The sequence below is a fragment of the Ambystoma mexicanum genome, chromosome 7p (genome assembly GCF_040938575.1).
Source record: "Ambystoma mexicanum isolate Mex_15411 chromosome 7p, UKY_AmexF1_1, whole genome shotgun sequence".
Classification (NCBI taxonomy): Eukaryota; Metazoa; Chordata; class Amphibia; order Caudata; family Ambystomatidae; genus Ambystoma; species Ambystoma mexicanum.
The window spans coordinates 286,000,038-286,025,312 of NC_090939.1; the positions used below are offsets into that span (position 1 = coordinate 286,000,038).

Genomic DNA, 25,275 nt, shown 5'->3' on the forward strand with positions numbered 1-25,275 from the left:
AAGGTCCCCCCACTCCCACAAACTGCCATTAGCGTCCCTAGCCCTTTCCCATACCCTATCATCATTCTGTGTGATGCACCTTTATTGCCAATCTCGTCTTTTGCGGTAGTCGCGGGTATCCCATTGAATATCTGCGGCTATGGGAAAACATTTGTGCTGAAAATATTGCATCATGGCGATATCACTATTTTGTTGAGAGAAGGGGTTACCCCATTCTCTGTCAAATATTAAAATAACTTCTGGATAGAATAACCCCAAACCATAAAAGGATTGCGAGTCAATGTTTTGTGTCCAAGTTGCTTCAAACCAGGGGAGTTGCTAGGTCTGGAAAAGACCCGGGGCTACGCTGATGTCGGAACTGTTGGGACTGGGGGCTAGCTAGTCTTTTGGCTGTAGCTCCTGTGATTCTATCCGGGGCTACAACCAAAAGTTCAGGGGCTATAGCCCCCTTCGCCCCCGCCCTAGCAACACCCCTGCTTCAAACCTAGTCCAAAATCCAACCAGCCATTTTTGGTGTGCACTGGAGTAAATATTGATGTGTTTTTGTCTATTGGAAATTTTTTAACAAACCTTTCTCAATCTTTTCAGTATTTGAGCGGCGTACTAGATTGTCTGCAATATTTAAGCTACACCCGTAGCATGGTTCAAAAGTTATTAGCCATTCATTTTTTCGATTTCCTATGGAACTCACCTTCACTATAGGGTGGCGACCAACGCCCTATAATATGTTGTATGTGTATATATACATGTAAACACAAACTGAGTTAATGCTCGTCCCCTTTCCGCCTATTGAATAGTGAAAGGAAGTGCAGGATTTTCTGGAAACCGAAAAGAGTGCACTCGATCTGCAGTTAAAACCACTTGTAATTTAATGTAAAAAACACCAGTGCATAACGATAATTTTCCAAAAAACATGGACTTAATGAGGATTATAAACTACTGAAGTAAACTCTCCTACTTGACCACGCGTTCCATTCGCAACAACGGGACTTCATCAGGTGCAATTCAAGTCCCCCTATGCTCAGAAGCCATTAAAAAAAAAATTATTTGATCAAAATAGACATGTTCATCTAACAACTTTTTCAGGCATATTTTATTAGTAATTGAATGGTGTGCAAAATGGTTAGATAACCTAGATATGTCTGCAACACTCTGTTCCAAGATGGCACTGTGTATAACATACAATATAGCACAATGAGTTTGCAGTCACATGACCTCTGCGAGTAATGGGAATGTGACTTTTTTCCATTTGTGGTTTTTCCTCCCCCCCCCCCCCTGTCTTATTAGTGAACTGAGGTTCCTTCTCAGCCCTTAATGTTGTGTTAGCAATACCTTTGAGATGCACGGTGGATGCAGAGTTCAGTTAAACATCAATAATAGAAACAACTCAGATAGTTGGCAAAAGATTCTGTTTTAATATCAATTATCTAAAACGGGGAGTACAAAGGATATCAACAGACATCCCTCTTCATGATCTCTCTCGAGACTTCTCAACACATTTCATAAAAAATGACATTCTTATAGTAAAGAATCGTCATAGGTGACATTTAACCTGCGTATTACTAACGTCATCCTACGTGGCAAAGTGCAAAAACCTAATGGTGAGTGTGATAGGTTCTACAAGGATCATCTAGGTATACGATCTATACTTGTTTAGGGCAGTGGAAGAAAATTATTTGTTTAACATCTGGTGGGGCAAGTAAGCCCTTCCCTTAAAATATGTCACTATGAACGTCACTAAATATACAACGTCTAATTGGTTGCACAACTATAGGACCCTTAATCATGCGGTCCTCTATCACGGGTTGTTTTCCAACCTTCGTCAGAACCCTCCCAACCTACGTTGGCGGTACGCAGGCTGAAAGTCCAGGGGCAGATGAGCTTGTCTTAACTATAGTTTCCCACCAATTAGCATATCCATCCATCATCACCTCAGTGGTCCACTGTCAATTAGGTCTTTGAACTCGGCCTTGAACATGTTCTTTGCTCCGGAAAATTCAGGGGAGTGAAGGCACAATCTGCCCTCGTGCATAGGTGTGACCATCATGGTCGTCCAACTTCTTCTCCCCACATGACTAGAGACCACGAAATTGTTCTTTCAGTGTATTAAGACACTATTCTTTAATTGACCTCTAACGTCGTCTTGTTTTTGTCCATGCCTTTTGAGCAGGAGCTTCGTTCTTTCACACGATTTGTATCCAATGTCAGCTCACCCCCGTCTGATATGGCTTTGGCTTCTTGGGTCATCCAACCTTTCCTTTCTGAGTTGCACCCTTGTTAATTCACTTGTTTTCTAACTGTGCCACACTTAGAAACTTGGAAAAGCGCCCTTCCTCCTTTTGCTCAGCACTGCTATCATACGTAATGGAAACATCCATCCTTTACAGACTCTAATAGATATATGTATATGTTCATCTTGGCACATGCTGCAATTTATTCACTATTTAGCTATCCTTTACGAATACTTCATCTGCTTGCGTTCCTTTGCATGCGTGTAGGTGTGAAATAGCATAATCTCTTCATTATGTCTGCAGCATTAGTTTCTTCATCTTGATCCCAAGATGTCATTCATCTCGATACTTCCTTGATGCCTTTGTTTGCATTTTCTAGTCTCTGCATCTCTTCCCTTATACGTCCGCTTTGCATTTGTATGACATCGATGGTGGTGACGTCACCATTCTTCTTCATTAGTCAACCGTCCTGTTTCTTCCGGAATTTCATTCAGGTGGCCATCATATTGTCTCGTATGCAGGTATGGTTTCCTCAATGGGAACCTTGCCTCCCAGATTCTCCTAGGTATCAGTATTTTAACTGGTACTGCACGTGTTTTACACTCCGGCATCCAACATACAGGTGCTGTGGGCGAGATGGTTGAGGTGGGGGTACTTGGCTCCTTCTCTACATTCGGAAACCCAGATTGCACATGCACACCATCACGCAAAACTGCCCTTCTAACTGTTCTGTTGGTAGCACTCCCTCATTGCCTGCCTTAAACTATTAAAACACATATCCACCAATCACTTAAAAACCTCTACATAAAGCATATCAACATATTAAACATCCACCCACCAACTGCAACTTAACAATGTTCTACAGATCTTTTGCATCTACATCTCTGATACTTATACAAAACATTGTTCATAGTGCTCCTATAAATGCACATATACATTGTGGAGTGACAGAAGTGCATAAATAAAAAGGGCAGTACGGATGGACAAGTGCTCATGGGAGCCCAGGAGGGATGTGCCAAAGAATCCCAAGGTGGGAGGCCACTAGCTAACTGCTGGAGCAGAGGAGTCCCAATGGGGGGGTACATCTTAGCCGCAGCGTCCCTTTTAACACAGTTTATTCTGTCAATTGAATACATTTTCATAAGTGAAAATGTTTCATAATGTTACATCACTGTATATAAATTATTATTAATACCTCTTTTAACATATATGAAACAACTATAAACCTCCTTTAACATATTTTTTGCAATGCATACTTATTTGAGTCGTTCTCAGCAGTGCATACCCCAATAGGCAAATTTCCTCTGCCCACAGCATAAGTCATCCCTATTTTTGGTACTTACGTTTGGACAATTTCAGGACCGATTTCCAAAAGCATCCTTTCAGGTCCTTGCTGATGCTCCTTGCACAACGTTGCTGCAATCCCGTCCAGCACTTTTGACTGCAGTTGTAAGTAGAATTTCTTTTCCCCTTTCAACATAGAGCTTCAGCCATGTCGCATGCCCCACTAAGTAACTCAGAGTAGGCATTTATTTTTTTTACAAGGGCCAGCCCATTGACCATGCACTAAACTTATATCACTATTGTTTGCTTACATTTGGACACTTCGGAAAAATAAAACACAAAACAGATTTGCAAAGCCATGATTTCAGGTGCTTGCTGATGCTCCTCACGCAGGTTTGTTGTTATTCAGTACAGCACTTCAGGCTGTAGCCACCAGCAGAATATTTCTTGCCATTCAAACCTACGGTTATGCCATGCTGCATGCCCCAATAATCAAGTACACGATTATCAACTAATTGCAGGGCGGTACAATGGGTAGATCACTGCGCTTCACCTAGTACTTTAAACAGATTACCCTGCTGCTGGTGATGGGGTTCTTTTATCAATGTGCCCTTCCTTCTTCAAGTGATAGGTTTCGGATAGGAGAGTGAGCCCTGTTCACCTCACCACTGGGTTATTCAATAAGTATCTGTTGTTGTAATGAAGCAGTCTTCAAAACCATTCTCGATGCTATCTTAATAGTTAGAAGTCATCCGGCATGTAATTCGACTCTCTATAGCCTTTCTCAAGGCATGTGGATTGTGGGCCAGTCATGAGTCCGGCATCCAATCCCAATAATATCTTCCACTATGGTCTCAAATAAGGGCGAGTAATGATTTCAAGGGATGGCCTTGTGACCACATGGGCACCTGGTTTGGCGTGCTTGGTAAATATCTGCTGATTAGCATTGACTCGGGAGTTTATGCAACGATTGTCACTGTAATCTGTTGATACAATCCTGTGCAGCACTTCGGGCTGTAGCCACGACAGAATTTATTTTCCAGTAGCCTTTGGCCATGACTTAATCTAGCCACTGCCCATGGCCACCGGCTATACCTCAGTCACCAAAGGTACATCACTAATGTTGAAACCCCACTCTAATGTTGTCCCCTCTTCACAAAATCCCACCAAACTTTGCAAAAACATTCAAATCTGGGTCTTAAATCTTAGTTGCAAACTTTTGAGCAGATCCGTGATATGGCAACACATTTATAAGCCTTTCAAATATTTTGGGACCCCCCTTTCTGATTTTGTTCCTTCTTGGCAAAACAGCACCAAACTTTGTAGAACCGTTCATGGTCGCATCTAAAATGATATCACAACATTTCATTGAGTGGCGCCAAAGTTCTATGCCATCCAAAAACTGCCTTTAAGCAACCCTGTAATGCAAAAATATGTATGGATGCCCCCAAACATCTGAGATGTTAGCTAACATCACAGGGTTGTCCTTGAACTGTTCGTGAACATCGGAGATGGAATAACTTGACTTTTTATGGCCATATCCCATCCCATCCTCATCACCCCTCACCTCCCTAGAGATTGTTTCATTAGTTTACCGGTTTATGGTCTTGCCATCAAAAAATTTACCATTGAAACTAAAATCCATCAAAACAAATCCAACGAAAATAAATTCATGGAAATGCTGTCTTTTCAATTGAAAGTACATATCCATCGAAACCTGTCCATCGAAAATTAGAATATGTTCGATAGAAAAATCAGAGAAATAAAAGATGTAAATGTGACGTTACAAATATATTGGGATCTTTAGTTTTTATTAGGGGGAGTCCCCCCACCCCCTCTTAACCCCCAAGGACTTCACCCCCTAATAACTCCGACCCCCAAGCCCCCTTGACCAATACGTAATACATTCAATGAGTATAGAAGAGGCCAGAGTAAAGCACCCAATGTTATGATGTAAAGTAAAATGACAGTTGCTCCTTAAGTCATACTATCAATTGTATGCAGAGTGCTGAGAGAAACTGCTTAAATATCCAAAGTGAGAAAAGGATATTTGTGTACACTATTGGTAGGAACATTTATTCATAAAAACACCATAAAAATATCATACACAATATATTACTACATTCAAAATACAATTCAATTTCTTTGTTTTTAGAGCAGGTCGACGGAAAAAATAGTTTATTAACTCAAAAATGGTTTTAAAAAACCAGGGATTATCATGCTCATCGCAGTAAGGATACAATCGGGGCCAGTCCTCTTGTTGGTTTAACCCTCAGAGCCAATCCACCCCTTACCAGTCCAAATTTTAAAGGGGCTACAGAAGAACTTGAGTTAGGGGTAGAGCTTCCACTGATAGAGGCGCTTCTGCCTCTAAGCAATGACATTCCTGTCCAAGTTTCCTCCCATGCCTCTCCAGTAGGAGGCTGCATTTGTCAATTCGCCCACGCATGGGCGGGATCACATTGGATCAGTGGGTGTTATCTACAGTGGCAAACGGTTACTCAATCAAGTTTCTAGAGAAATCCAAACATCATCCACCAAGACACTGGAAGATGTCTCCACAGCATCAGAGAATCTTGCAGGAAGAAATAGAGTCTCTCCTTCAAGAATGCGCAATAGACCTAGTTTCAGCTCACAGGGTAAACGGGAGCATCTATTCAGTGAACTTCCTAGTGCCAAAAAAGATGTAACTCTGTGTACTGTTAAACCGGTGTGCAGCCAACACATATGTGAAACCTCAAAAGTTTCGAATGTCAACACTACAATAAGTAATTCCCCTTTTAAAACGGGGGGATTACATGGCAACATTGGACAAGAAAGTTGCATACTTTCCTATTTCAATGCTACCAGCACACCGAAAGCACTTGCGCTTCCTAGTATCAGTTCAAAGATCTCCCCTTCAGCATTTCATCAGCGCCAAGGGTGTTCACCAAAGTCCTAAGAGTGGTAGCACCACACTAGCAAAGGCAATCCATCCAAGTGTACCCTTAACTAGACTGGTTCATAACAGGAGAAACACCACAAAATTGTCAAAAGAATACTAGAGCTAAAATCAGTCTATTGTTCCAATCGGGATTCTCAAACAATGAGAGGAAATCAAGTCTCATCCCCAGTCAAATGAAAAAATTCCTTGGAGCACTAAAAAAAATGCAAGAGGACTTAGTTTTCCCCCCAATCAAGAGTTCAGAACATGCTGTTCCAAGTATCTCATTATATGGCCAGTCGTTGGATAACCGTGCGCAAGGAAATGCACCTTCTCAGGATGCTGGCTTCTTGCATACATTTCTTCCCACAAGCGTGTCTACTCATGCGTCCGGTGCAAGAGTGGATCGGAAACAATGGTCTCAGGCAAGCGGTTAGTGCGATAAATCTCATGGTCGTTTTGCAGCCCTTAGTACAGGCTCTACTCTGGTGGTCCAAAGAAAATATGTTACAAGGGAAACACTTTAGCAACCCACCAGTGCAGGCCACTCTCACAACAGTCACGTCACTCTGTGTGGGGAGCACATTACCTTGATTACACTGCACACTGGGTGTGGACACAATCAAAAGCAAAATATTGTATCAATCTACTAGAGTTGCAAGCAGTCATCAAAGCCTTACAAGCTTTTCAACATCACTTAGCAGAACAAACAGTCCTGACTTCACAGACAGTACCACTGCCATGTTCTGTCTCAACAAACCAGGCGGGTCATACTCTCTAAGTCTGTGCAGGTTAGCCCAAAAGATTTGGAAATGGTCCATCAAATGCAACATTTTCCTATTGTCGCAACACATTCCAGGGGATAACAATTCACTAGCAGACACTTTAAACAGAAATCTACTGATTCCCGCAGAACACGAGTGGCAAATTCACACAGATATTTTACACAATTTCTTGCCCAATGGGGACACCCACATCTAGATTGGTTTGTAACACAGCAAAACACACAATGCCCAGACTTCGCCTCTCGTTTTCCCCAACCAAAGTCCAAGGGCAAGGCCCTGTGGATGATCTAGTCGGGGAAATGTGCTAACACGTTTCCACCGACCCCTTTCCTCAACAAGATAGTCAACATGATGCAATAGTAAGAAGTCACTCTAACCTTGATAGCTCCAATGTGGGCTCGACAACCATTTACTCCACACCTACTCAAACTGTCGATGTGCAAACCAATAAAACTTCCGTGCCCATACAACATGATGCCCCAACACAAGGAGACGACATTCTATCCGTACCCTCAAACTCTGAACTTGGCAGCCTGGCTCCTGAAGTCATAGTCTGGAAATGTAAACCTCGCACAAAGGTGTATGTACATCCTAAAAGAGGCACACAAAAACCCATTACACAATGCTGCAATTTTATCAAATGGAAACGATTTGTCATCTGGTGCAAATCACGCAACATCTATCCAATTGTCTGGTCCCATCCGCATATAGTACACTTATCTGCTTTACCTTTTGAACTCATGTTTAGTATTTAATTCCCTCAAAGCGCATTTAGCAGCACTCTCTGCTTACACTACATCACAAAGCAAAGTATGGTGGAAAGCTCCAGTAATAAAAGCTTTCATGAAAGGAGTAAAAATGTTATACCCTCCAATTTCAAATCCACCTCCTGGGTTGGACCTAAATGTTGTGCTCAAAACTCATGAGTCTGCCTTTTGAACCAATGCACAGAGCTAGTCTTGGACATTTAACTTATAAGACTGCTTTTCTGATGGCAATCATGTTAATAAGAAGGGCTAGTGAGCTACAAGCCCTCTCAGTTCAAGATCCCTTCATTACTATTCACAAAAACAAGGTGGTTCTCAGAACCCATCCTCGTGTTTCATCTAAATTCATCTCCAAGTTACATGTTAATCCATTGAACATCCAGCTTTTTTCCGAAACCCAACTAATTAGGCAGAAAGAAGCCTTCATACTCTAGATGTAAGGAGAGTAGTCATGAACTGCCTAAACAAAACTAAACCACTACGGAAAACAGATCATCTCTTTGTTTCTATAGCAGCTGGTAGAGAAGGCGATCATGTCTCTCAGTCCGCGCTCTCAAAATGAATATTCAAATGTGGCCAAGTATTCTACTCACTATCTAACAAATCATTACATTTCACACTAAGACCCCACTCTACTCAAGGCACAGGGGCTACTCTAGCTTTCATTGCAAATGTTCCATTAGATGCAATTTGAAAAGCCGCTACTTGGAGTTCCATTCACACTTTTACACAACACTACTGCTCCGATAGACACTCGAAAGCAGATTCATAGGTTAAGCTATATTAAAACGTATATTTGCCACTGTACCTTCAAACAACCCACCTGCTTCTCACAAATCTATGCATAGCATGTGATTCTAAGCAGATCCACAATCCTCTGAAGGCATACTTTATTTACTGTGATCGTATTTCTGATGCTTGTATCTGCTTAAATTCACATGCCCCACCCCTCCTCCACTCCCTGGAGTTGAAGGTCCATACATGTCTTTCACCTTTTATCTTTTCTACTTTTTTTCTTGTACTCAAGCAAACACTTCATGCTCCCTCATGTCAGAAACAAAACAATCGAAGGGAGTTTGGCACATTAAGGACCGTGGGTACAGTGTACTTAATACAAGGGATAGTATTACAAACACACCCAGTCGACAGCCCTTTTTCGAATTTCGAAAACAAATCATACAATACTCTGTGACTACCAGTAGATGTCGGCCTGTGCATAGCATGTGAATCTAAGCAGATACAAACAGTATGATTACAGTAAATAATGCATGTCATATATATTCAAGGAAAAAAATGTTTGTTGCAGGGACGTTAAGGTGAGATCATAACGCAACAAAAACCCTGAAGTTCAGCTAAAGGCCACCTTAACTTTGTGCCTCTTGTTGCGCAGCCTATGACCCCAATGATGGCATCACAGTTTACAGTGGCTCTTATTGTGTTAATATATACAGTGGGCACAGCCAAACTTCGTTGCCACTGCCCATGACTGGTTAGTGTTGTAAAGTAATCAGCGATTCCATCAGTGATGTCATAGATGCAATTAGTGATGTCATCAGTAATGTCAACTGTTAGGTCATCCTTGTGGTTACATCACTCATACCCTCATGTATGACTTCACTGATGACATCACTAATAACGTATATGGCAACAATGATTATTCAACCAATGGCATCAGAAATAAGATCACTCTAGGCACTTGCACATAATTAGACCACTGTTACCTTTCTACATATGTGATTTTAGCATTCTAGAATAGTTCATAACAATGACTACGTTGTGAAAAATAGTCAACAGCTACACATTATATCACTACTTGTGAAGCTTTCATTTGTATTTGTAGTAGTTTGGTAAAAGACATCTGAATCATGAGTATGAAGGAATGAGAGATAGAGGAGATGACCCACTGTCCTCAGGAGTCATATCCCACCACACAGGGCAAGATTAAAGCCAGTAGTAGTTACATGGCAGAGGACAAACTGAGTCCCACAGCAGAGGCAGAAGCAGGGTGCAGATGCGTCATGGCTAGAAGCATAGTCTAGCATAGAGACAGCACCGGCTGTCCAAGGTCAGGATCTGCCATTGAAGAGCCATCACAGATCGAGGATTCACACAAATAGTTACTGCCCCAACCCATAATAAAGGCTGTATCTTAGACTGGGTGTCAGATCACAACTGTGGCTCCACCCGCAACTCTAACACAGCCCTTCCATGGTCTGATTACAACTGCCTTCAGTTCTGCATCCCCATATCCTTGTACTCCAAACCACTTATAGCCGCACCGACCAAGCTAGCCAGAAGCGCCAACAAACTTACAGCAGACAATATACGTCCCTTTTTCAACCACCCCTGCCTAGCACCTCCTTTCTCCTCTGACTCCAACATTCTAGCAGAGATATTCAAAGACACCCTCACCCATGCCATCAACACTGCAGCACCTCTTAAAAACAAAAAAGAAAAAAAATCGTTTCACTCCAACACATGGTTCACGGAAGACTTATTAAATATACGCCAATGCAAGCGCCAGGCCCTCAAAACATGGCAGGCCAATCCCTGTGATGCCACCAAAGTAGACTTTCTTTGTATTTTTAAAAAATACAAAAGTGCCATATTTAAGGCGAAGTCACAAACCTACAATAAACGTATCATGGAAGCCAACTCCCACTCAAAAGAGCTTTTCACCATCTTTAAAGAGCTCACCGTCCCCCAATCTGTACAGATGAGATTAAGGATGAAGCCTGATGCAATAGCATCCAAACAGCGATGTTAAATAAAATAGACCTTCTTCAAAATAAAATAGCAGAACACTTCAAGGCTCGGCACCCCCAACAGACCCTCTCCGCCAATACCGCTATAGACCAGCACACCTCCAAATTCAATTTTTCTCCAATCACCGAATCAGATGCTCTCCACATCCTCAAACAGCTCAAACCATCTCAATGCAAAGGCGATATATGCCCCCCCAACATCATTAAAGAGTGACGGCACCCCTCGCACCGATCATCACAGCATTTATTAATGCCTCATTCAAGACGGGCAAAGTCCCTGACAGCTTTAAAGAGGCGTGGGAGCGCCCGCTCTTAAAGAAACCAACCCTGGATCCTGCCCAACCTAACAACTACTGATCCATTACAACGGTTCCATTTCTTCTAAAAATCTTAGATAAAGCTGCTCACATGCAGATACAGTCCTACCTGGAAAACAACTCTCTTAGGTAAAAGGCAGACCAGATTCCGCAAAGGTCACGGCACTGAAACCGCTTTACTAGATCTGAAGAACCAAATTACCCTAATTTTAGATAAAGGTAAGCCAGCCCTTCTGCTCCTCCTAGACCTTTCGGCGGCATTTGATTTAGTTGATCTTACCATCCTCACGAACCATCTCACTCAGGCCGCACATTTCTCCAAACAAGCCACAAACTGGATCACCTCCTTCCTCGAAGGAAGAGTGATGAAAGTGTTCTCCAATATAGCTAATGCAGAGCCTACCACCATCAAGTATGGAGTCCCTCGGGGCTCATGTACGGCTCCTACCCTCTATAACCTTTTTACCAAACCTCTCTTTGATAAACTGGACGCACTTGGGATCACATACACCAACTACGCTGACGATACCCAAGTACTCCTCCCGCTCACAGGACTCTACCATCAGGACGCAGCCACCCTCCAGAATACATACGCCACCATCCAAGCATGGATGGCCACAAACGGCCTATGTCTTAACGGAGATAAGTCCGAAATTCTCATCCTTGGTCAAAAATCCACTCTCACGAACCTCGACCCACTTTACACCAACTTCTGCATCGACAATTGTGTCATCCCAGTTCTACCTTCTGTTAAAACACTAGGAGTCCACATTGACGCCTCACTTTCCATGGACAAACAAGTCAATTCCATTGTTTCTGCCTCCGCCCTGAGCACCAAGCTCATTAATGCCATCAAACCTTTCCTAACCAAAGATAATCGCCTTTCTATTGCCAGAGCCACCATTGGAGCCAAACTAGATTATTGTAATGCGCTATTGGCTGCCACCTCCAACTCCAATCTCAATAAACTCCAAACAACACAGAATAATGCACTAAGAGCGGCTCTCAATATACCAAAAAGGGACCACATCGCTCAAGCCAGAAAGGCAGCACACTGGCTACCTGTCAAAGAGCGCATTACATTCAAAATACTTACCACCGCACACAAATGTATCAACCTGTCTGCACCCTCATACCTGTCTGATACGCTAGCCAGCTCTCACTCCACCAGACCAACTAGGCAATGCCACACCAACCAACTTAAGGACCCACGCATCAAACGAGCTAGAGCAGGTGGAATAAGTTTCCCTTACATTGCCCCTAAGCTATGGAACGCACTACTTAGCACGCTCAGAGCAGAAACCTCTCTCACTGCCTTCTGAAAACCACCTTGTTTAACTAATTCCCCTTCCTTCATGTTGTTTATTCTCTCCTCCACTCCTCTCTTCCTCTCCTTTAGCTACTACTCTTCTCTTGCAACTAAGCAATGACTTCAATGTATGCACGACAAGTCATTTTCATATCTGTACTCTTCTCTTGCAACTAAGTAATGACTTCAATGTATGTACAAGTCATGTTCATATCCGTAACAAGCGCCACGATGCCCTTTGGGCTGCCTGTGCGCTAAACAAATGTGAATAAATAAATAAATAAATAAATAAATAAATAAATTGTGGTCATAGGCTGCGCAACAGGGCCGCGAAGTTGAGGTGGATTTAGCTGAATTTCAGGGGTGGTGTTTCATCACCTTAACGTCCCTGCAACTAAAGTGTTTTTCCTTGAATTTCAAAGGTTTTGTTACAATCTATTGCTCACCATCACGTCCTTCAACGAAAGTTTTTTCCTTGAAATTCCATTGTTTTTTTTCCACACCTCTGAACATGATCAGTGGCCACGGCCTTTGGTACCATTTTAATGAACTACTGATACCCTCACTTATTTGTAGTGCTTTTTCATTTTTAGCTATAGCCGCAGTATCTCACATTGTGAACAAAGAAATATGGCATATTTTAATTTATAAACACCTGTTTCTTGATAATTTACAGGAGATATAGCTATCTCCTGATTCTAAGCCTTACTGCCCTGGGTTTCGGTAGACGTCAGTGTCTTTCCTATTCAACCATAAGAGGTTGGCCTCTCGGAATGCACCCACTGGTTCATTCTGAAAATCCATCTGAACATCCAGTTTTGGTCCCAGGGCAATGAAGCCCCCTACCAACCCCATGACACTACACACGAGGGCCAGCAGCAAAAGCACTTCCTCTTGCTGCCCCATTCTCAGCATTTAACTATTGTATTCATCTTTCTTTCTCTAAATCGGAATCTGCAAACTTCAGCTCTACAAATGTTTTGGACTACAACTCCCATGATTCCTCATCCTCGACTATCATGGCTAGGCCTAATGGGAGTTGTAGTCCAAAACATATGGAGAGTCTAATGTTTAGACCTTTTACATTTAGTACATATGTATTATGTGGCATAGCGTTGTTATGGTGGTGTTCAATCACTTTTTTTTACTATCTCTATGAACGTCTTCCAAAATGACTGAGAGGCATCTGTAGAGACTTCACTGGAACTGTTTTCTGCACATCCGTGAAAGTTGTTGCTCGCTTCTTTTACCACTGCTCTAAGCTTAGCATTTCAGAGGGACACTGGGCTGATGATTGGATCTGCTGTTCTGTTAAACATCTTTTCCTTCATAATTGTGTGGGTGAATGAGCTGTTTGCACCCCCTCACTATCAGCAAAGGCCGTGACTACTACTCTAGCGTTGGGAATGTTTGCAAAATAATAAGATGGCGTGCAGAAGAACTGGCATAAAAGGGAGTAAACGTCAATCCCTCAACAAACATATCTGTCTAAAAGGGGATTAAAACCTTGGCTCCATCAAAATACACCTTTAATTTTAACAATATGCATTATTTTTTAGGAGCGTGAACAGGGTTTTAGTTTGCAGTCTTCAAATGACGGTGAAAAGATTGTGGTTATTACTGGATGTTTCAAATCGTTTTAGTATATTCTGTTGCCTCCTCCTCCCCACCCTGTCATAAAGGGAAGCTGGTGAGCAGAGGGGCGGACCCCAAATAGTACCAGATCTGATGCCAACTCAGGATTTAATGACACTTTCACTGACGAAACCCAAGACCACGATGTCCACCCTTTTTAGTGTGCCTTCCGAAGCTTTCTTTTTCAAGATAGGTCTATGCTGACTCTGGACATTTCATACATCTGATGACGTTTATTTTTATTTTGGGGTTTGATGCACACAATTCTGGTCATCTTCAATATGACAAAGAAATGAGTTCCTCTCATTGCTTAAACCTTTGAGTGCTGGGGATGTGGCAATGAGGGCAGAGAGCTGGCACAGAAAAATAATGTTACTAGGAGGTTCCTCATACTATGACTTTTTTTTAATTTAAAATATGTTTATTTTAAACCAAGGCAGGACAATTTACATATCACATTGCATAAGGATTTCACACTGATAACAATTCCTTTTCGCTCAAATTCTCCCTCCCTCCCCCCCCCGGGACCCCACTGTCACCCCCCCCTGCTCCCGCACTCCGCAGGGCCAACCGCCACCCCCGTCCCTCAGGTGGGCTCCCGATCTCTGAGTCCATCGAGTGCTGAGCGGTTTAAATGTTAAGGCGGGGAATCGTTGGTCGTACTCCAGCACTGGGGCCCATAGGTTCTGGAAGCAATGCAAGACACCCGCCCTTGCCGCGGTCACTTTTTCCGCGATCAGGATGTGCCAAAGTTTACCCCACCAGTGGGCCATGCATGGGCCGTCTGGCGACTTCCAGAAGCGGGCTAGCACGGTTTTGCCAGCCAAAAGACATTGCATCACTAGTTTCGCTCTGTTTCCGGAGCGGGGATAGACCCCCGGGGTCGGGACTCCCAGCAGGACCGTTTAGGGATCAAAGGGGAGAGACATCCCCGTAATTTGTTCGATCGTCGCCAGGCACTGTTCCCAGAATCGTTGGATCTTTGGGCAAGCCCACCACATGTGGAAAAAAGAGCCAGGCTGGGAGCACCCCCTCCAGCAAGAAGGGTCTTCCCGCAGGTTCATGTGGTGTAATCTAGGGGGGGTAGTACCATCATAGCATCATCTTATATGCGCATTCCTTGTTGGTCACACAAGTAGATGAGGAATGGGTGCGGGTCCAGATGTCTACCCAGAATTGGTCACCGATCGGGTGACCCAGGTCGGCCTCCCATTGGGCTGTGCATCGCGTTCTTGCGCTTAGGAAGTCCCCCAAGAAGCGTCTGTACAGGGTTGAGATCCTACTCTGGGATGGCAGGTCCTTCAGCGTTGGTTCCAGGGGAGTGAGGGGGGTGGACGGCCGCCCGGAGGGTCTTGGAGTGTGAGCACCAGTGCTGGAGTTGGCAGTACGTAAATCTATCCCTTTCCTGTAGCTGAAACATCGCCTTACATTGTTCAAAGGTGCGTGGCGTGTTTCCGGCGTATAGCTGCTCCAGGGTCTCGAGGCCTCCGTCGATCCAGTTCTGGAAGTTTCGGGGGTTCGATCCCGGTGAAAAGTTTGGGTTTTGGAAAATGGGGGAGAGTGGGCTTTGTCCCCTTGGGATTCCTTTTCGTTTTAGGGTCCAGTCCCATGAACTCAGAGTATGTTTGGTGGTTAGCAGAAGCGTCTTCCAGTGTCCTCTCTGTGGGGGCTGGATGTGCAGGAGGATTCGCAGGGGAGCCAAGCATGGATGTGTGCTAGCTGTTTGCTACCCTATAGGCCCGAAGATCGGGGACCCCCAGGAACCCCAGTCTAGGGTTGCCAAGCAGGGTTTTGTGGGGGATCCTGGCTTTCTTGCCTCTCTAGATAAACTTCAGCATTTTCTTCTGCAGATCCTGGAGAGCCAGCCTTGGGACGGCCACTGCAAGGGAGGAGCAGGCATAGAGAAATCGCAGAAGCAGGTTAATTTTTGCGCAGTGATCTGCCCCATTAAAGAGACTTCCTGGGTGAACCAGCGCCTCAGATCTCCCTCCAATTCACTGAATAATCTGGGGAAATTCACCAGATATGTGTCCTTTGGAGCTGCTGGGATATGGACTCCCAAGTAGGGGATTGTTTGTTTCTTCCAACTGATGGGGCATAGCCTGGTTAATGCCTCTTGTTCCCCCTGGTGGAGGCCAATGCCCAGGCCCACTGACTTAGAGAAATTAACAGCAAAGCCAGTGACCCTTCCGAAGTTGGCTATTTCCGCCAGTTTAGCTGAGGAGTTGGGATCTGAGAGCATCAGAAGAATATCGTCGGCGTACAATTCAATTTTGTGTTGAGATGACCCTACTTGGAGACCCTTAATGAGCTCATTCCGTCTAACTCTTTGGGCAAACGGCTCCATCGTTAGTCCGAATAGAAGAGGAGATAGAGGGTAGCCCTGTCTTGTCCCGCAGGTCATGGGGATCGGGGATGATAAGGAGCCATTGATCCTCCGAAGGGTCTTGGGGGATGCATAGTTGGCCATTACCATCGATTGGAAGGTTGGGCCAAAGCCAAAGGCCTTCAGGGTGAGCTTCATGAATGACCAGTCTACTCTGTCGAAGGCTTTGGTGGCATCTAGGGCCATCAGTGCGAGTCCCTGGGCGGTGCGGTGGGTGATGTACATCTTCTGATGTTGTCCCCTGCCGCTCTGTTCAGGATAAAGCCCGTTTGGTTGGGATGGATTAGGGTCGGGAGGATGTGCGACAGCCGGTTGGCCAGAATCTTAGAATAGAGGCTATCGTCTATGTTCAGCAGGGCAATTGGCCTGTACGAGGCCGAATCTCTCGGGTCCTTCCCGGGCTTAGGGAGGAGGATGGTTGTGCACTCCTGCATTGATGGAGTCACTGATCCAGTTTCCTTGAATGAGTTAAAGATTGTTACCATTGGGGGGGGGGATCAGCTGGGATTTAAATATCTTGTAGAATCTTGGGGGGAAGCCGTCTGGGCCGGGGGCATGAGTTTTGAGGTCTTTAGTGGCTTCATCGTTCTCCTCGACTGTGATTGGAGCTTCTAGGATCTCCCTCGTTGCAGTGGGCAAGCGCAGCAGGGCCGCCCCCGTAGGTATTCCTCCTGTTTGGATTGGTCCCGTGGGGGAGCAGTCATCACTTGAGTTAGGTGGTCCACTGCCAACCGTTGTTTCTCTGATTCAGAGTAGTGCGTCCTTCCCTGCAGGTCGCGGAGCCCCGTGATGGTGTTGACTCGTCTCGTTTTGGCCAGTTTGGCTACTAGAAGCTTATTAGCTTTTTTGTTCTTGGCATAGTAAAATTGCCTAATCTTGGCCATCAACTGTGCGGTGTGTTCAGCGTAGGTGGCCTCTAATTTATTTCTGGCTATGCGGACAGCTCGGTGAGTCTTGGGGGACCACCCCTTCTTTTTCTGGGCCTCCTCTGCTGTTTGTAGTTCCTCTTCGAGGGCTTGCCGGGTTTGTCGGCGATTGCGGTGGAATGCCACCCATTGGGCTATCAGGGCTCCCCTGATCACTGCTTTCATTGCATCCCAATTATTTGCGAGGGAAGTGTCAGTAGCAGGGTTGTCCTCGAAGTTTTTAATCGAGGTTGCGATCTGGTCCATAACCAACATATCGTTAAGGATTGGGTCATAGAGTGACCATCTGTGTGTGGAGTCGGCTCTGGGGTCCTGAGTTCGAAGCTCCATGACTATTGGTGCATGATCTGACAGGATTATTGGGCCGATGGAGACTTCGTTGTCAAAGGAGAGGGTTTGGGGCGAGGTTAGGAGGTCTATCCTCGAAGGTTCGGTGGATGTGGGAGAAAAAGGAGAAGTGCCTCTCGGTGGGGTGCAGCACCCGCCACGCGTCCACCACCTCCAAGGTTCTGAACAGGCATAAGAGGCTGAGGGCTAGAGCGAAATTGCCTGGGGAAGGTGGATGAGATTTATCTTTGGTGGGGCCCGGCACTCCGTTAAAGTCCCCCCCTATTATCGTCTGGCCTTCCGTGAAGCCCAAGAGGGCGGAGCCCAGGGAATCGTAGAAGCTTTCTTGTCCCGAATTGGGTGCGTAAACTGAGACAAAGGTATACAGATCCCCCATCAAGAGGCATTCAACTGCCACGTAGCATCCGTCTGGGCATAATATATAGAGTCCAAGATCTGGGGATTTAGGCCTTTTCTGAAGAGGATCGCCATGCCCCCCTTTTTGGATCCCCCCCGAGGCGAGGAATTGAAGCGGGTATAGACGTGAAAGTAGGCGCCCAAAGTCTGCTGGGAGGAGGTGAGTTTCTTGAAGCATTGCCACCCCAGCTTCCTCATCCTGCAGTTTCTGTAGGATCGATTTGCGTTTAGCAGGGGAGTTCAGCCCGTTAACATTTAGCAAAAGGCACTGTAATGTCTGAGCTTCTCGGGTTGGGGACCCAGCTGTGTTGAGTTCCGGTGTGAGGGGGCTGGAGGGAAGAGGGTCAGTCGCCATCATGGGTGTAGGATAAGACTGAATTGTCCTGCTCTTGGGGTTTTAACAGAAGCCCCCAACGGGGGGGGGTAACTTTTTAACTGGCATTGTGAGTGCGGCCAAACCCCTGGCCAACGGGGCCAGTTGAGTCATTAAAGTAACTTGGATTTCCAAGGACATAAAGGTGGAACGTACCTTGGAATGGGCATGGGCTGTGAGTGAAGCCTGCCGTATTGATCTGTAATAACCTTCGGCTGCGTCGAACCTCCTCGACCTCCCCCAGTCTCTGCTCTACCTCAGTGACTCTGTTGGTTTGTTCCAGGTTGGTGGAGAGCTCTGTCATGCAAGCTCTGAATTCGACCTTAATGTCTGCCTTAAATGCTAGTAAGTCGCCTCTGGTGGCAGGGGGGGGGGGTCGCCCTCCTTTTGATGGTCTTGCATGGTGGGTCCGGCAAGTTTGGGTTTCTTCCCCCATCTGAGGCCGTCAGCATGGTGGCTATGTCCGCGTTTTTGGTTGCTTTTGTTTGTTTGGACATGGTGCCAGATGTGGGGCGGATGCTGTGTTGGGGCGGCAAGTTTGTGTTCTGCCTTGTGTTCTGCCTTGGGCTGGGGAGCGTTGGCTCCGGATTCCGCCAGCGAGGGTCTCTCAGGAGACAGCAAATAGAGTTGAGAGGGGAGGAGAGGGGCTGGGGCGCCCCAGGAAGCAAAGATTCATGGGAAGAGTAGGACCTCCGGACCCAACCGCGATGTACCCACTGCCTGTGCAAATGATTACCACAGAGGGCCCAGGGGGACCCTGAAGGGCTGTGGCCACCGCCTGATGGCTCTGGATGTGTCTTGTGCAGGGTGGCCGTGGGTTCCCACCGAAGTAGGGGTGCTTGATGGGGTGAGTCTGGTCCAACAGGCGAGCGCCGCAGGGTCCCCGCTGACCCCCAGATGGAGCCACCCAGGGTTGTGGTGGTGACGGCGTGGGGCCCGCCCAAGTCCGCTGGGGGAAGGCAGATCCTCCGCTTCTTTTGGTATTTGGGTGGGAGGCGCCAGGTGGGAGGGTGGTGCTGGGCGCCTCCGATGCCGGAGGCGCACGCATTGTGTTGAGTCAGCACCCGCTGGCTCAGCGAAGAGGGGGAGAGCTATGGTCCCAGGGGAGTGGAACCAGGATGAAGATGGGCCGGGGCGCCCCTGGAGTTGGGCCTGCAGATTATGCGGCGGGTGGCGCTTCCCAGCGCGGACCAGCTTGTGTCAGAGTACGGGTGGAGGGAGGGTGGGGGGGAGCTGGAGGGAGCCAGAATCACTGCCCATAGCTCCGCCGCCAGGGGGAGACCAAGATCCCCGCTGGCGGGGGCTCAGGCAAGAGGTGCCACGTGCCCCCAGCCCCGCGGGACCCGCCTGGATGGGCATTCTCCTCACAAAGAGGGTCTGAGCCATGGGCTGCCTCCTATGTCGACGTTGGGGCCGAAGCTTGATCTCCGCTCCGGGACGAAGCTCGGGTGTCTCCCCTCAGTGCTGGTGCGAGGCAGAAGCTGCGGGTCCTCGGATCGGGCACGCTAGAGCTGGGTGGCTGTCCCAGGGGTTCATCATGTGCTGGGGCCGCCCTCGAACCCTCAGCGCAATCTCTGGGTCCGTGGGATGAAGGCGCCTGCCCTTTTGGATTCTCGTGGCCGTCCGGCGCTGCGAGGAGCCGGCGGTGTAGCCGGGTCGTTGAAGAGCGTTATGCTCTTATCTTTGGCCCTTCAGTGCCCCAGGTGTTCCGAAAACCCATGATGCTGTTAGGGCCCCGACAGGATCACGGGAAGCCGCATTTTTTGGGATGATACGCCGGGCTTTGTACGGCTGGCATCACGGGAGCAGCCACATCGATGGCGCTCCAAGCCACGCCTACCATATTAGGACATTTTAAATTAGTATTTTATTTGGATTTTTTATAGTGCTTTACGCCAAAGTGTTGTACAAAAAAATTACTAAATGGGACAAAGCAAAATGTGAAATGTTAGAAATTAGAGCGAGAGAAGATAATCCTTCAAACGTGAACGAAGCATGGGATAAGAGGAAGTGGAACGAAGAGCGAGTGGGAGAGCATTCTAATGATAGTGGGTGAACAACGAAAAGGAGCGGAAAAGGGAGGAGGGGCAGAGGGGCGAGGGACACAAAAAAGGAACTGGGATTCTGAACAGAAGGACCCGTGAGGAGAACAAAAAGCTGCAGCTAAGGAAAAATAGAGGGATCCAAGTTAAGGAGCGATTTGAAACTTAGGCAGAGCAAATTAAAAGCGAGGCGAGCATCAAAAGGAAGCCAGCAAAGAGAGACCGGGACTGAACATGCAGAGGTGCGCGCGCGTTGCGGGAACAGGGGGAGGAGGAGGAGGAAGAGGAGAGACAGAGAGAGACAGGTGCAACAGGTAAAGATGAGGGATAGGAAGTCCAAAGATAAGGGAGGAGCAATAGAAAAAACGAGATAAAATGAGAGAATACAAGAAGCTTGGTGTCATGGAAGGCGAGAAAGGGTCTTGCTTTCCAGATGTTATAGAAATAAAAGCCGCAGGAACGAGCAAGTAAAGAAGTCTGAGTGGCGTAAGTGAAGAATCAAAATAAACACCAAGGTTACATGCAGATTGAGAGAGAGGGTTAGGAGTGGGCAAGGGAGGGATAGAAATAGTGGGATAGAAAAGGACCTTAGTGTTGGAGTGATTAAGGTGAAGAAATTGATAGGCTATCCAAGACTGGATCACCTGAAGACAGGTGGAGATGGTCTCATGTATGGTTGGAGTAGAAAGAAACAAAGAAAGAAGTAATCATCAGCGTAAAAGTCATGAGGTAGACCAAAGTAAGAAATATAGAAGCAAGGGGAATAATGCACAAAGAAAAGAGAAGGAGACCCAAGAACGAGCCATGGGGCCCACCATGATTAAGAGGAAGGTGGGTGAGAAGTCGCCCACCCAAGAAAAAGAATAAGTGCTGTTAGAAAGATAAGAGCGGAACCACTGAAGAACAGAATTTGTAAAGCCGAGATAGTCAAGCGAGAGATCAGGAGAGTGATTGTGTCAAAAGCTGCTGACAGATCTAAGAGAACCAATAGATAAGTGTTTTGAATAGCGAACAGAAAGAAGGCAGTTATTGACAAAAATGACGACAGTCTCAGTAGAGTGACAAGGTCGAAAAACAGATTGGAAATATGAGGGAATTTAGAGTCGATATGTGAGGAAACCCAAGTGTAGACAATATGCTCCTAGAGCTTGGACAGAAAGAGAAGAAGACAAATAGATCTAAAGTTAGAAGCTAAAGAGAGGTCAAGTGAGTTTTCTTTTTTTTTTAGGAAGTGGGAAGAATCGTGGCATGCTTAAACTATACATATGCACATTGGGGCAAAACAAGACCACTTATTTGGTGGATGTATATTTATTCCATAGGGCACTCAAGTGGTTCAACTTTGTTTTGTTTGGTATTAGAAAAATCTAAATATTGGTACTTTTGGGAACTAGCAGAGCGGAAAATAAAATTTCGAGAATTAACAGAGCTTAAGTTTCCGAAGTGACAAACTTCACTAAAAGCCAGCCAGAATCTCATGAATTCTACAATCATTTATTGGGTTAACTGCATTATTGTAAGATGATGCTGTGTCTGTGTTTTCCATGTTCCATCTACTTGGTAAAGCACATATGATGATGAAACGTATGGGGGACTTCGACAGCTCCTGCATTGGATTATTTTAGCGTATTATTTTAAGTTAGTCTAAAAAAAGTACCAAACTTGTATCCTTATCTTTTTAAAACTATAATAATGCAACGTCAAAACATTCTTGGCTTATTTGTTTGATATGAAAGATCAATGCAAAAAAGTACCTATTTTCTTATGCAAAGATGTCTCCTTCAGTTTCAGCTCCAAGCCGTTCACTTGGGAGAAGGCGGCGACTTATCAAGAACCGGTTTACCATTGACACGGATGAAGCCTCAACGGGTAGCCCTGACAAAGAGCCAGAACATCAGCCACCTGCCAGCAGTGGTGGGGACACTGACCGTTGGGTGGAGGAGCAGTTTGATCTTGCCCAGTATGAGGAACAGGACCACATAAAAGAGACGGACATCTTGAGCAGCGACGATGAGTACTGCGAGTCTGTACGGTGCGGATCCGCTGAAAAGGATCTGCAGGAGCAATTTCAGGCAGCCTCCATTAACCGCATTCCTCTGGGTCAGAGTGAGACATACCGAAAGACGATGGATGCCCACACGTCTCGCATGGCTCAGTTGAAGAAGCAAAGTGCGTTGTCTGGACGCAATGGTAGCACAGAAAGCGGTAATGAGGAGGTGATATGGGTCAAGCGTGATGACTTTATGCCGAGCAGAGCACTGAACACAGAAATTTAAACGAGACATGTTTTATATACTCTTCACCCCTCCCTTCAAAACACGACCAATAACCCTCTGGCCATCCTTCTTCTTCTCCTCCTCCTCCTTCTCATTGCCCCCGTACTCGTTTTCAATACACGTTAAATGCGTACTTGCACAAAAACATTGGCAGCTGGACTGGACGGTTGCCAACCATTCACGTTTATGGATATTTTTTTTTAAACAAAAAAAAAAGCGCAAAAAAAGTTTGTAATGGATTAACCTGGAGTCATACCTGTACACCGCAGAGGGATTTTTAAATATTGTATTTATTCTTCTTAACCAATCAGGAATCGAGAAAACCGTGTAGTGCAGGAACAAGAGATGTTTCGGATCTGAACCACCAGATATTCTCAAGGATAGCACAAGGATCAAAAGGGTTTTAAAATGTCATGTACTGTGGGAAATGTGTGGCCCTTCACTCACGAGCTTGCCCCCGCCCCTTCTCATTCATGAAGCTCGTATGTGCTTAGCGACTGTATAAGGGGCGGCCCGGGACATGCATCGTGAAGAGGCCTGCTTCTGTTGATGGCTGGTTTTTATTTGATGAGTGCATTTCAGAATTATGTTGCATACCATTTGATGAATGCCCAGCTGTTGCAACAGAAGCCCGCTTTTTAAAGTTGAAAGCATTTTTATGCGAGATGCATGGGCGGAAAAGAAGTGTACATTGAGAGCTTGACTCCGTGCTCCGCATATGGTGGCCAAGCCTTGGTTTTGAGCACAGTTTTTTTTTTTATATGAGTAAATATATATATTTAATAATTTGAAAGCATATACTTGGGCAAGAAAATAGTTTTTGTAGAGGTCAAAGGTTTCACTATAAATGCTTTAAATATATTTGGGACTACAATTATTTCCAATGAAGTAATTTGTACTGACTGCACCTTAAGTACATCTGATAACTTTTTGGGGCTGACAAGAGTGGAAGGATTGCAAAATTCCAGGAGATATTACATTTCCTGATCGAGAATCGGTATTGCTATTGTAAACCTAGGATCAATGCTTCGTCTAGTCCGACTTTAAGCAGAAAAACACAGGGTAATCGTGCATCGATAATCTAGAGTCAGGAAGGTTGCTGCGGTTTTCAGGTTCAAGTTGTAGCACTCGGATCACGTTTATTTTTACAGTAGTACTCTTCTGAATTCTTTTCAACATCCGTTTAAACATTAAGAAAACGGATGTGGATGAAGTCACGAGGCACTGGAGGATTCTGATTGAGCACCCAGTCATCAGCCTCACAAGAACGCATGCACGTGTGTGTACTGGAAGAACAGTTTCATGTTGATGTGTTGGCATTCCACTACTTTCAACAAGAGAGCTCGCATCAGTATGGCTGGACGCGTAGCAGCGGAATATTGAAGCAGGAAATAAACGATTTTTGTACAGCTTAAGTCTTCTTCTGAGCCTGAAATGTTCCAGTAAATTGTGATTCAATCCAGGTTATGGTATGCTCCGTTTTCTAGTGACTTCGTGGTTTCACCTCCTGCGCGTGGGCTCTGCATCGCGACTGCTCACTGCTGAGGTCTTTTGCAGAGTACTTTTCTCTTTTAATGAATGTTTAATTTTACTGATAGCTTGATGGTCTCATGCTGTTTTGGTGCATTCTTCATGCTTAAAATAGGACTGTGTAGAATTATCTAATCAACTTGTTGCGTTAATTTAGTTCATCGTAGTGATGCTTATTGAATAGTTTTAGCTGCTTTCTTGTCTGAGCAAACCTTCCTTCTCCTCGCTCGCTTCTCTACCCAAGATATCTGCCTTCTCGAGTCATGTCCTATTAACATGTGCTGTTTTACTGGTTTACGTTCAAAAGCATCAGTAACATTTTGGTATATCCTTCGTGACCTTTAACCCCATTGGTTATGACCATCTCGAGTTCAGTTGCATCCCCGTGTGGTATGAGCCGCAGTTTAGCCCGTTTGTACAGTGCCAAGTGGAATATGAGTGCTTTTGGGAGAAGAAAGCGCAAAGTCTGGTGTTCCAAGGATGCCAGTGTTGTACATAATGTCTTGACGCGTTTCTCAGATGTTCTTATATATTTCTTTTTTTAATGCTGAAAGAAGGTATATTTTTATGTTTTAGGTATGCAAATGGAAAAGTTGTAAATGCTTGTCAAACAATAAAACGATGGGGAAAAAAATGCTCTTATTCTGTTCTTACAGATGTCAAACCACTATGTTGGGGAAATACAGTTGTGTTCAACATGTGAATATTCATAGGTGGGGATACCACCCTTGTGATGCAAGGTGGGCACGCTAATATGCACCAGTCTTGTGATACCTTTCTTTGCAGGTTTTCAAGACCTTTAAGCACCATACAATACAACAGTATTGATATTGTAGCCCATTATCTAGCAACCAATTTGAAGGAGTGCACTGCAATCCCACGTGTGTACGTTTTTTTTATGCTAGTTTTCTTTTCCCTCAAGAAGGTGTTTGGAAATGTTTCAATCCCCATGGTGCAAGCCAGCTAATGTTTTCAGGCAGGA

The 25,275-nt window shown here is 45.3% G+C and overlaps 1 protein-coding gene across 4 annotated transcripts in view; it reads left to right on the forward strand.

Annotated features, from left to right (window-relative positions):
• The window catches only part of TIAM1 (TIAM Rac1 associated GEF 1), an 853,394-nt gene extending 828,795 nt beyond the window's left edge, over positions 1-24,599 (forward strand). For all 4 annotated transcript variants that reach the window (XM_069636354.1, XM_069636351.1, XM_069636352.1 and 1 more), the window contains one exon: positions 22,273-24,599. In XM_069636354.1, coding sequence (XP_069492455.1) covers positions 22,273-22,763 — 491 coding nt within the window. In that variant the 3' untranslated portion in view covers positions 22,764-24,599. The remainder of the gene's footprint in view (positions 1-22,272) is intronic.
• The last annotated feature ends 676 nt before the right edge of the window (positions 24,600-25,275 follow it).